The 12,856-nt window shown below is 41.6% G+C and overlaps 1 protein-coding gene across 4 annotated transcripts in view; it reads left to right on the forward strand.

Moving 5' to 3' along the window:
* SLC4A4 (solute carrier family 4 member 4) overlaps positions 1–12,856 on the forward strand; it is a 297,689-nt gene that overhangs the window by 260,878 nt on the left and 23,955 nt on the right. For all 4 annotated transcript variants that reach the window (XM_081124504.1, XM_081124501.1, XM_081124502.1 and 1 more), the window contains 2 exons: positions 507–620; positions 2,279–2,440. In XM_081124504.1, coding sequence (XP_080980630.1) covers positions 507–620; positions 2,279–2,440 — 276 coding nt within the window. The remainder of the gene's footprint in view (positions 1–506; positions 621–2,278; positions 2,441–12,856) is intronic.

Below are 12,856 nucleotides of genomic sequence, written 5' to 3' on the forward strand. Positions count from 1 at the left end.
TGGAACTTGTGTATGATTTTGTACAGATTTTTATAGTAAGAGGCCTTGTCCAGGCCTCTTTTGTGCTGCATACAGGAAAAGTGGTATACAGGGTTTCAGGGGCATATTGCCTTTGATTCCCGCCCCCCCATGCACGCGCACGCACTTGATAAGACTGTAGCAACTTATCACTTTGATCCATGTAATAATTGTAGGATGCAATGTAACTGTCGTCATTCTCATTTAATGAGTTAATGTTTAAGCTCATAAAAGTTACGTAAAATGTGTACGATTACATTACTAATTCAAAGCTCTTTTTCTGAGACTAGATTATTACTGGCAGGTGAGAAAGTGACACAAAAACAACTTAAAAAATAATCTCTCTATGGTGAGACACCTCCCTTCATTTGTCAATGAAGCTGTTATTATAAACTGTTAGAAAATGCAGAATTCGTCATTCAGCACACACATGGGCATGTATATGGGTCCAGCGCTGAACAGTCCCTGGTTTCCTTTCATTTTTCCAGGCAAGAAAACTGATCAGCGATTTTGCCATCATCTTGTCCATTCTCATCTTTTGCGTAATAGATGCCCTGGTAGGCGTGGATACTCCAAAGCTAATCGTGCCAAGCGAGTTCAAGGTAGGTGAACTGTCCTTGGGTCATTCCTGGAACTCTGGCTTTCTCTCCTTTCCCCTACTCTAGTTTGTCATCTCTCTCCTTAGTTTTGTACAATTGTCCATTTATTTACATATTTCTAAAATATTCTCTTGCTAGGCACATGTATTTATTTTGTCTGTTTCTTTATTAAAATTAAGCACCCGAGTAGGGTCAAAATGCAAAGTTCACATTATATTGATTTTTATTGAAAAATACTGTGTAACATTACCAACTCTGCTTTATTCTTTTAGAGTATTTTAAAATATCCAAAGTATTTTCATACAGCTTATCACTTTGATCCATATAATAATTCTAGGACTCAATGTAACTATCATCACCCTGATTTTATGAAGTTAATGTTTAAACTCAAAAAAGTTAAGTAAAATGCCCACAGTTACATTACTAATTCAATGCTCTTTTCCTGCTACCAAACTACCTGCCACATATGCACACATTTATGTATAATGTGCATTTTAATTATTACAAAGAAGTTACAGGAATTATCCTTTTTATGGCCATGTTGGTATGTGCAGGCCCAATGGCTAAAATTTACATTTCAGTCATTATTAAATATCCATACCCAAGTTTCTATGATAAGATTTGTACCTATTTCCTAGAACACTCCTAACCTCTCTCCATGGAGACCATATGCTTGCTAAGAAAAACTAAATTAACTGTAGTTTTAGCTTAATAACTACTCAGTGAGGAAGGGATATCTGTGTTACAGCAAACAGAATATCTTTGCATTATCTCCGCCATCACTTACTCGTCAGCAGAGACAAGCTCCTGTGCACTTAATCCTTAGTTCCTGTAAGCCGGCAGTTGTGGGTGTGTGCCTCGAGTCAGGCCTACGCTGGAGGTGTGTAATGCATCCGTGGCAAGACCCGTTTCTTCCCTTACGAGCTCACAACCTGTAAAGGTAGTAAAATGTGGGTCGATTCAGTGATGGAGTTATGAGCAAGTAGATGAAAAACAGAAATATCTTCAGAGGAGAAGTGAGACTTTTTTGATAGTAAATATGGAGGAAATAATGCACAGATAGGATTTTATTTTAGTTTATTTGCATTGTTTAAAGTTAGAAAAAAGGAAAGGGAATTTTTTCTTTTATAGCAGAGACGTATGATCTGCTGACACAGGATAGATTGGGAGCGAGAAGAATAACTGTATTTTTTATTTTCATTTTCTGTGGTATTTCTGAAGATTTAATCAGTTATTCTGGGTTCTTTTTCATATGTAAAACAAGAAACACTGGAGTGTTCAAATAAGTTCGAGTATAACACATAACAATATCTGTAGCTTTTTGTCCATTGCACTGGGAAGTGATTACAGTTTGGCGCCTGAGAAACAGTCTCAGTGTAACTGCTGAAGCCCACGGGCGAAGCTGAAGTTCGCGTGGTTCCGTGGTTCTTCCCTCTCTGCTGAGCGTCCCGCCGGGTGTTTCTCAGGCCCGGCCTTCGCCTTGCATTGCTCTCCTCCACCTGAGCCCTCGCCTTGGCTCGTTCCCCCGTCCTGTGGGTGCTGAGTCGCCTCCGTTTCAGCACTGCCTGGGGAATGACCCCGCCGGGCCTCGGGTGGGGGCCGCCTGCCGTGGCCCTGGCCCCGCGCGGGGGGCCCGCGCTGACGGGCCTCTCTCCTTGCAGCCCACGAGCCCGCACCGCGGCTGGTTCGTGGCGCCCTTCGGAGGCAACCCCTGGTGGGTGTACCTGGCGGCCGCCATCCCCGCGCTGCTGGTCACCATCCTGATCTTCATGGACCAGCAGATCACCGCCGTGATTGTGAACAGGAAGGAGCATAAGCTCAAGGTAGGTGCCCCCGCGGGTCCGCCGCCTCCTGCTTCCTCCGAAGCCCCGAGAGCCGGCGCTGATGCAAAACCCCGCCGGCTGGCCCGGGGGCTGCAGCCGGTGCTCCTCCAGGCTCGGGCCGGCTCACCTGGCGTGGGCACAGCTCCGTGCGGTGCTTCAGGGGGGTTTCCTTTAAACGGAAGGTGTTTCGCCTTGTGCTTCCTTGGCCACCGAGGAGAGCGATGCAAACGGCTTTCCCTCGGCCGCCCTCGCCCTACACCCGACCTTCACGCGGCAACTGTCTTTCCTGAAGACAGTGACCGGTGCTTGTTCCCAGGCTATTGAGATGTGGCAACTCGGACAACCGTGTGCTGGTCGCCGGAGGGCAAGGGGGCCGGGGGGCAGTGCAGGGTGGCGGGGGTCAAACACAGTGACAAACGAAACTAGGCTTGGGGTGGTGAGCGATGCAACACAGAGGGAAGGTACCCGACACTCGCACACTTGAAGCCCATATAATTTTATTAACCCAATACATTTAATTTAAAACTTTAAAAAAAGAAACTGTTGAGATAAAAATGTGCATTTTCTTCTTTAATTGGTTGCTGGTGAGTTATGTTAATATATTTTGTATTGTTGAACCAACCTCGCAACCTGGTAGAATATAGTTTCTTTTTTATACATAGTTGGATTTGGTTTGCATATATATTTGGGGGGGCAGGGGGTTTTTGCATCTCTGATTAAGAGTGACATCGGCCTGCAATTTTCCTTTTTTATAGTGTCCCTGTTCGATTTTGGTATCAGCCGTATACTAGTCTTATAAAATCAGCTGGAAAATGTTTCTCCTTCTGTTCCTCTTCTGTCCCACCCTCTCAAATGGAATATAATATTCTTTTTATTTTGTGCAGCATGCCAATTATCTTTTCTTTGAATGATCAGCCACGCTTGTAAAACTAGCTGAGAGATTTCTGTGTGGAACTTGTAAAACTGATGATTAGAATGTTTTAATGGTTACAAAACACTCAGAATTTCTATTTTTTTTAAATTTTAGTAACTTACACTTTCTTAGTTTATTCTATTTCCCTTATATTTTCAAATTTATTACCATGTCATTGATAATATTATCTTTTTTTATTTTTCTAAGTCTGTTATTTTTTCTTTTAAATTCCTAATGTTATTGATTTGTGCTTTTTACTTTCCTTGACCAGTCTAGCCTGAGATTTGGTAATTGTACTATTCTGTTTTCAAAGAAGCAACTTTTTACTATATTAATTTTCTACACTATATCTTTGTTTTGTTAATATTTTCTTTATTTGTTTTGAAGCCATGTTAAGTCCATGCACGTTTATATTTAGTTTATCTTTTAGTGAATTGAACTTTTTATGTGATTCTCTTTATTTCTATTAATGCTTTTTGCCTTAAAGCTTGTTTTATTTTGTACTAATACAGCTGTGGTCACTTTTTTTTTTTAAATGTATCTTTATTGATTTGAGAGAGAGGAAGGGAGAGGGAGAGAGAGAAACATCAATGATGAGAGTCATTGATCGGCTGCCTCCTGCACGACCCCAACTGGGGATCGAGCCCGCAACCCGGGCATGTGCCCTGGCCGGGAATTGAACCCCCATCGCGTGGATCCTAGGTCAGTGCTCAACCGCTGAGCCAGGCCTGCCGGGCAAGCTGTGGTCACTTTTAATTTTTACTTGTCTGATACGTATTTTTCCATTCCTTTTTTTTTTTTCAATATACCTGTGTCTTGTGTCTCTTTTTAAATTACACATTTAAAAGCTGGGCTTTTAAAACAATCCATTTTTACATTCTTTGCTTTTAACTAAAGTATTTCATTCATTTAATTGATAGTGATGACTGAGAGATGTGAATTCATTTTTACCACGTTACTTTGCTTTCTACTTGTCTAACTTTCTCTGTGTTCTTCTTCTTTAAAAATTCTCCTTTTTTTCCCTCTTTTAGGTTGATACAGTTTTTTTCTATTACTTTGGAAGTTATACACTTTATTTCTTCTTTTAGTGATATGTTGCATATTTCAAAATGCATGTTTAAGTTCTAAAGTTAGTATGCTGAATATTGCTAAATACTAAAGATGGTTTAATATTGATACTCCTTCCTGAATCACATGCTGGTCTTACCCAGATTTTATTGCTATCTGGATTTTAAAATCCAATGAATTAGACATGGTCAGTATTTTTAAATTTACGTACAAGTTTGCATTTTCTTTTCTTTTTTTCTTTTTGCATTCCAGACCTTTGTTTTTGGAATACTTTCCTTTAGACTCAATTATTTCTCTTAAGCAGAACTTACCAGACTCTTGAAATTTCCTCTTGTGAGAATCTGCGTGATAAGCTGTCCCATTTGTGTTGGTCTAAAAATGTTTTTGTCTCACCCTCATTATTGAAAGGTGGTTTCTCTGGATATAATTTAAGTTGAGAGCTATTTTTTTCATCACTCAGAAGCTATTTTCCATTATTTCTGACTCCCATAAAAGTGAACTGTCAGTATAATTCTCATTCCTTTGTATGTAATCATTCTTTTCTTTTGGGTGCTCTTATCATCTTTTTTGTTTTTATTATGGAGTTTCACTCTAACCTGTGTAAGCATAGATTTCTTTTTACTATATGTTGTTACATTATATATTGGATTATTGGGCTTCCTGAATCTTCCAGTCTTTTACCAATTACGGAGTTTTTTAAATCTTTGACTTTTTCAATTACTAATACATCCTTCTGGAATTCCAAGTAGAATTTCCTCATACATCTCCATATTGCATTCCATTTCTGATTGATTGATTGATTTTTACATCTCTTATCTCTTGGTCTCTGTTATATTTGGGGCAGTTTCTTCAGATCTTTTTTTTATTTTTTTATTAATTCTTTCTTATGTTGGTTCTGTTCTACTACCAAACTTGTCCATTAAATTTTTTCCTTTCGTGAATTATATACTTTTAAATTATTATTTTATACACTCTTTTATTTATTTTGTATATATGTTATATTTGTAGGTCTGATTCTGAACTTTGCTTTTTGGCTGACTCTCAGTCCTGGTGTTGTTCTTCCTTATGTATTTAGCACTTTATTTTTTTAACTTATGAGCTAATCTTCCTATGCACATGCTCCAGAGTCTTCCAGAGAAGATTTTATTTGCTTCTGGGAGGTATAGGAGAGTCCAACCAATTCAGTAATGCTTTACTTTTACTTATTCCTATAAAAAGATCTTTTATTACAGAAAGTAGAAAGTTTTTTTATGAAAGTTTTAAACATACATAGAGGTAGACAAAATGGTGTATCAGATATGAATCACTCAACTCACAGTTATCAACTCATGTCCGATCTTGTATCGTTTTAATCCCCCTCAGCTTACCCCTTCCTATAACACTTTGAAGCAGAAGCAGAGAGCATTTCATATTATCTATGCCCCTTAAAGAGTATGTATTTCTAATGGTATCTTTGTAAAACCATGGCTACAGTATTATCAGTCTAAAAGAAGTTAACAAAATTTCTAAATATTATCAAATATTCAGTCAATTTTTAAATTTATGAATGTGCCATAAATATAATAAACATTTATTTTTAATCAGGATCCAAATGAAGTTTGAACGTTTTTATCTTAAATCTTTTATACACTTTTAGTTCATAAATTTTTTTCTCATTATGTTTTTCTTATAATTTGCTTGTTGAGGACAACCAGGTTGTTTTCTGCTTATCTTTTGCTGTATAATAGGCCACCTGAAAACTTAGCAACATCAACATAAAAATGTCTAAGGCTGTAGAGAATTTTTATGAGTTTATTTGACTTTATTTGAATCAAACAGGGGATTGGATTACAGGATCGTTAACAAGATTATGTGCTCTCTGGAGGGCTTCTGAGGGATCTGAAAAAGAGGCATTTCAAAGGTGTGTTATCATAGATGCCCAGAAACTGGGGACAGGGCTTAATTAGGCTAAGATAAGCCTTTCACTAAAGAAGTTATGTGCCTGAGTATGACTACCCACCATGACCTGCCCCGTTAGGAATTTATGATCAGATCCGCCTCTGAGGTTGCTTTTGGTTAGATTTATTACAGAGCCCATTTATCGTCCACATGTGACTTAAAACAAAACTTTATTTAATCATCTCCTGGGTTTCTTTGTATTGACAGGACTCAGATACTTCTTGTTTGAGGTCTCTCCTGCAAGTTGCAGTTAGACAATGGCTGGGACCGATGCCACCTGGAGGCGTGACTGGGCTAATTGTCCCAGATGGCTTGTTGACTACTCGCGTGTCTCACGCATCTGATACCTTGATATTCCTTGCCATGAGTTTCTGTCTGTCTGTCCCTCTCTCTTCTCTCTCATCACAAGGCACCTTATTCTCTGTGCCCTTCCCTGTGGCTTATGCTTCTCACAGCCTGGCAATCTTGGTTTATTTGTACTTGTTCCATGGCAGCTGACTTCCAAGAATTAAGTAGTGGGAGATACTGGGCCATTTCATAGTTATACCTGCAACTGGCACAGCTCTACTTTTGTACTTTGCTGTGGCAGATTGGTCAAAATAGTTACAGGGCCAGTCACCGTTCAAGGGGGTCAGTAAGGGCTCTACTGTTGGATAAAGAATTGTCAACTTTACATTGTAGAAAAATATGTGGGATAGGAGATATTTTTTCATCCATTTTTGGAAGGTAAAATCTGCCACATTTGTACTAAAGAATTTATCATAGTCTGGATCTTGGCGATTGCCCTCCTTTGGTGCCATTTAGCATGTTCTTTGATCTTCTGTACTTTAAATTGGTCATTGAATCTGGAAGCTTGATGCAGTATAATTTTAATATTTTATATCTATATCTACATACTTTTTGAGGGTTGGGTGGCAAGACTAATTCATAGAAGGCCAGGAACTTATACTACATTTTTGACTGAAGGTTTTCCAGACCACAGAGGTAATGTAAATGTCAGCCCCAAACCCAATTGTCAGTTTATGGTTGGGAATATTTTTGGAGATCACTTTTGTCTTTTCTTACGGCATTCCATCTAAGTGGGAAGGCCAAGAGAGGCCTGTATTCCCACTGACCTTCTCTGTAGGGTGGTTTTGGTTTTGTTTTTTTCTAGTTGACCAACTTAGTATTTTGTGTTTAGAGTATCTTTGTTTTCTTTCAGGGGGTGTCTCCCATCTATACCTTTCCCCCAGCATCCCTAGGATTGATCCCCTGTCCATAGAGTTCAGAAGCGCATTCTAACGCAGGCTTGAACCCTCAGGGCCTCGCGTGACCTCTCCGGGCAGGCTCAGTCTCCAGGGCTTCCTGACTGCAGTATATAGATTTGCTCTTCCTTGCTGCCATTGTCTTTGTGTCCAGTTGTTTCTCTTCCTCTCTGTCTAGTAAGCCATGATTTATGGAAGGTCTTTCTTGTATCTGGTCAAGCGTTTTTAGATGTTCTATACTGGGATGGGTTTCAGCGTTGATTTAGTTTGAAAGGCTGAAAATGGATGTTGACTAACATATTCTGAAAAGAAAAGAACCATATTCTTAGTCCTGACATATAGTTGGCCAGATTTACTATGTGTCTTTGGAGGTAAATGCCTATTTTTATTTTGCTTTAAGTTTTCTTATTCAGAATTTTGAATATAGCAAATTTAGGATAAAACATCGAATTTTTAAATTCTTCTATTCCCTAGAGAAAACATTGGAAAATCAAGGCATATTAGGACTTACCTCTTAAAATAGGAGTTGAGCAGTAAATAAAAAGTAAGTTTTCATCACTTTTGGAATTGCTTATTTGAAGTCATTCCTTTGAACAACAATGGTTACAGGACAAGTGCCAGCCTTTTGACACAAATCTAGGGATACCGGTGGAGATTTCATCATGAATTAAAGGCTTTTCACTCTGGGTATGGTTTTGTTCACATTTTGTTAGGCCAAGAATGTGAAAATTGGAGATTTTGTCTAAAATTATAAAGAGCCATGACTGCTATGAAATTGAGTCCAGAGAGAAACCTGGAAGAGTGAGGGCGATGGAAGCATTGTGGTACTGAAAGCTGCGTGGTTTGGGCGGCATTTGCGTTGGCCCTGGGTCAGGTGGGCCGCCGGCTGAGGCCCTGCCCGGGGTGGGACCCGCCTTCCACTCTGCGGGCAGCTCTGTGCTGAGGTGGGAACGCCAGGGCTCTCGGCTTTCTCTGGCCATCATTTTGGTTAGTTTTTCCCCACCTCATCCCTGCACAGCACTCAGAAGCAGACCAGGTTCAGCGAGGTCGTGACTTTTCCAAGGTCATTCCCCGAATCGTTGCAGAGACGGGAAGAGTGTCTGAACTTCAGACTGTAAGCAAGGGGTGTTTCTCACACGGAAAGTGATTTCAAGGTTATAGGGAGGGTTATAGGAGGGCGAGAGGGTTTAGGATAGGTATCTCGAAAGCCATACCAGGTAGCTGCAGCAATCAGTTTTGTCTGAATATCCTCTAAGGTAAAACCCTTAATTTGAGTGTGTTTCCTTGGATCACTCCAAAATCTGCTTTGCTTTTGTTTTTTTTCTTTTCCTGCTGTCAAACCGTAGATCCTTTTATTTCACGTCTAGACTATTCTAATTGTTTGGCCATGACTTCATAACCAGTTTCTCTTGCTTCATTCCAAAAGCAGTGATTTTTTTTTTTTAGAAGTGTTGCTCTCCTGTGTCGGTCCTATATTCCTAAACCTTTACACCTTGGCCTCTAAATCTTTGCCCCTTGAAGAAAATCAGTGTGTCTCACCCTGGGATTTAAGTGTCTTTGTGATGTGATTTCAACCTAAATTTAAAGTGATTCTCTTCACATACTATATGCAGTGCCGTGAACAGATGAACTGTTGGTTTCCCTTCACGGCTGGCACTTTCTTCTGATAGTTATTTCACTCCATGCTCCTTGATGATTAGCACTCAGAATCCTCACCACCCTTCAAGATCCTCCAAATATGAAAATTTGTTAGTGTAGCCTTTACTCCTAATGCAACTTGTTGTTTTTGTTTTGCTCAAAGTAAGTTTGTATCACTCTGTGGCCCTGGCCACACAATGTCTCTCAAGGTAAATATTTTGTGTAACTGTCTTATCTCCTTTTCTGGGCCGAAACGTCTTTAAGATAAGGACCCTGTTTTAGTCCTGTTTCCAGCTCTCACATGGCCCATCACAATGATTTCCATATATCAGACTCAATAAATACACACTGAAGAATTTGTTACCTTGGGCCACGTGGTTGTCGGAGTGGTCGCGCTGTTTGAGATGGGCGATGACTGAAGAACACGCCCGCCCATCGCCAGTTCTCGTGGCGACTGCGCATATTATTCCAATCCCCGTGTAGATGTTACCCTCAGGGAGTTTCTGTGGGTTCTTTTAGACACAGCTCCACACTTTGTCCTATGTACTTGTGGGTGTCTTGGTCAAACACCTTTGAGTGTGTATTTGGATTGCGTTGTAATTTGTGTACAAATCTGAGCCCCCTCCTCGTACTGTGAGCCCCTGGGTAGAAAGAACTACATCATGGTTCTCAGTGTTCCCTTACGCCCTGTCCGGATCATGGGGGCTCCCAGCGTGCGTGTTTCCTCTGTCTGCGTGTGCACCGCTCCCGACCCCTCCGTAACAGTCACCTGCTGCCAGCCGTGGACTTCAGCCTCTCAGCTGGTCTCTTTCTCCCACAGACTTTTGATTTCTGTGGATGTATCCCTAAGTGACTTTTGTTTTGTATAACAAAGGATGGACAGCATCAAAAGGAAATAAAGTCTCACTTCCTATCCCTTTACTTAAAATAATCTCGTTTCAGAAAGTAGAACATCCTTTGGATTTATATTCATGAAGCAAGGACATTTTTAAACTTTAGAGGACATACTTAACCTTTCAAACACTTACTGAGTCCTTGCTGTGTGTGGAACATTTATGTTAGATGTCGAAGATAAAAGTTCTAAGTTACAGTCTCCGGGTGGCTGAGGGGAAAGGAAGACGTTTTGAAGGGAGTGATACCAAGAGGCACAGAGAAATGATCTGTCTGTTAATTGTCTTGTCCTAGGACTTTGATTTATCCTGGTGCTTTTGCAGTTCGCTTTGTATTCTACTTTGTAAAGTCCTCTTACTACCCTCTTTGGCCTTACGCGGCCCCTTTCTGCTGGTCTCCAGGATGTGTAACTCAAACCTCTTCTAGCTGAAAGAGTTTGAGAAAGCGTCGAGGTAGCTCAGGGAACGTGCACGGGTTTTTCGGCCACAGCTGTCCTTTTGACCCATTGATTTGGCCAGTGTGCACATCCCTGGGTTGTTTCAGCTTCTTGGGGACACGAGTTGGGGATCTTGCCTATTAATTACCATGTTGGTACCTCTACTACAGTCTTGAGAGATTTCGTCTAACTAGGCCTTAAAACTACGTGATATTCCCAGCTGTTGTCCATCCGCATTCCCTCCCCCAAATGACTCACATGTCTTCCAATTAACAAAGTTTAAAATTTTTTGTATGGCTAATAAATGAATTAGTTACAGTTACCATGGAGAAGAATGTGTGCCTGCTGTCTGCCCTTCCTTTCTTAGTAAGGATGCATTGAGGACCGACTCCGTATCATGCCTCTGCTAAGGCATCCGGACCCCGTCGCGGTCCCACTGTTATAGCCTGGTGCCAAGGACCGGTACAGACGCATACAGCGGGTGAGTGCCGCGACAGAGGAAGGCACGGAGTGGCAGGGCGAGGATCACGAAGGGGAGACCGGACCTCACGGAACTCGCCTCTCTCTCCGGGCGGGAGCAGGAAAATCACCGGAAAATGAGAAGGCTGTTCTGAGCTTTAAGGATGAGTGGTTCTGAGCCAGTGGACGAAGAAGGCAGAGCAGACGTTATTCCAGCCAGTGGGCGCTGTATGGGCAAAGAGACAAAGGCTTTAGTAAGACATATTCAGGGAATTGCATGTGGTCGAAAGCCGGCCTGGCGTAGGATCCGGGCAGGGGACAGTGAAGGGTGAGGTTACAGGTGCGATCAGAGGCCAGATCGTGAGTGGCGTATAGTAAGGTCAGAAGGCACCTCCAGAGGCAGGAGAGGGAACGTTCTGTAAGCTCCACCTCACGGTGTCACCAGAATCCAAGCAGTTCTTGCCATCTTCCCTGCCATCGCTGTCATTCTAGCCGTCACAGGCTCTTAATGGAGCTTGTGAGTTAGGAGGGCTCACTGGTCTTGACGCCCTTTAGTCTGTTCTGAACATAGCAGCCAGTGCTTAGGACATAAGCAATCACGTTACTCTTCCATTTAAAACCCTTCAGCGGCTTCCCACATACTCAGGGTACGAGCCCAAGTTCTTATGGTTCCCATAGTGCTTATTACTACTTAACACACTGTAGTTTCCTTCTTTATGTTGTTTATTGCTGTCTCCTGTGGTGGAATGGAAACTCCATGAGTGCGGGAATCTTTGTTTTACTCTGAAGTATGTCATCAGCACCTGGGACTCTGCCTGTTAATACGTTTGCAGTCAGTATTTGTTGAAAGAATGAATGACCGAGCCCCCAGATACACCAGGGTAATTCCTTCATTGGTCACTGTTTAGTGAGTTTATTTCAGCCATCCCCACCTTTGCCCTTTCCCCTCCTCACTCCACTGCCCATTTAAACCACTGAGCCTTCAGACCGCTTACGCTGACATGAACAGGTTTTATGAATATATATTAGCCTCCTTGTCTCCCCAGGAGATTTCGTTCTTAGTCAGACTTGGACTAAGTAAATCTCTGCTCTTCCTTCTCGTGGCAGCTGCCCTTGCCTGTGGTGAGTCCGTGAGAACAGGACGGGCCCGCGCGTGAGCCGGGGGTGGAATCTTGGCATTTCAGTGAGAGGAGAGCCGTGTTCGGACTGTAACAGGATCGGAACCAGAACAGTCCCTGGGTTCCTAGTGTAAAATCCCATTCTCATCTGTGAAAGCCAATGTCTCCACCCCCCCAGATCGGTCATATTCTGGCTCTTGGTGCTGCTGCTTTCATGCTGTGAAAATGAACTGCTCTGTTTTCTCAGGCTCCATGGGGGTATTAAGCATTTGGTTTCTTCACAAATAGAGCAGAGAAATGGAACCATAGAATAACACTGTGGACACATTTAACAATATTTATTTAGTGAGTAAAAGAGTTAGATCTTCTGTTACATTGTCTGCTCTCCCAGTCAGTACAGGTTATTGTGACCATTGGGCAATGTCTGTGCAACCTATCCTGGTTAAGGGAATATTAACTACCTTAATGACAGTGTTTAGTAGACTATAAAGTTATTTTCATACACTGTGACAGGTGAGAAATTCTTCTACATAGCTTCTCAAGGTTGTGTTCAGATCTTTAGTCTGCGTGTGCTGAATGCTGTCTGGGTGGACAGCATGCCGCAGCTGAACAGTCAAGCAGAGAAAGCACAGTGCCTGCTTTCAGGGTTACAACAACAACAAATACCACTGTTACACAACAACAGCAAACACTATTGCTGCTGTCACCATT

Source organism: Miniopterus schreibersii, assembly GCF_964146895.1.
Source record: "Miniopterus schreibersii genome assembly, chromosome: 1".
Lineage (NCBI taxonomy): Eukaryota > Metazoa > Chordata > Mammalia > Chiroptera > Miniopteridae > Miniopterus > Miniopterus schreibersii.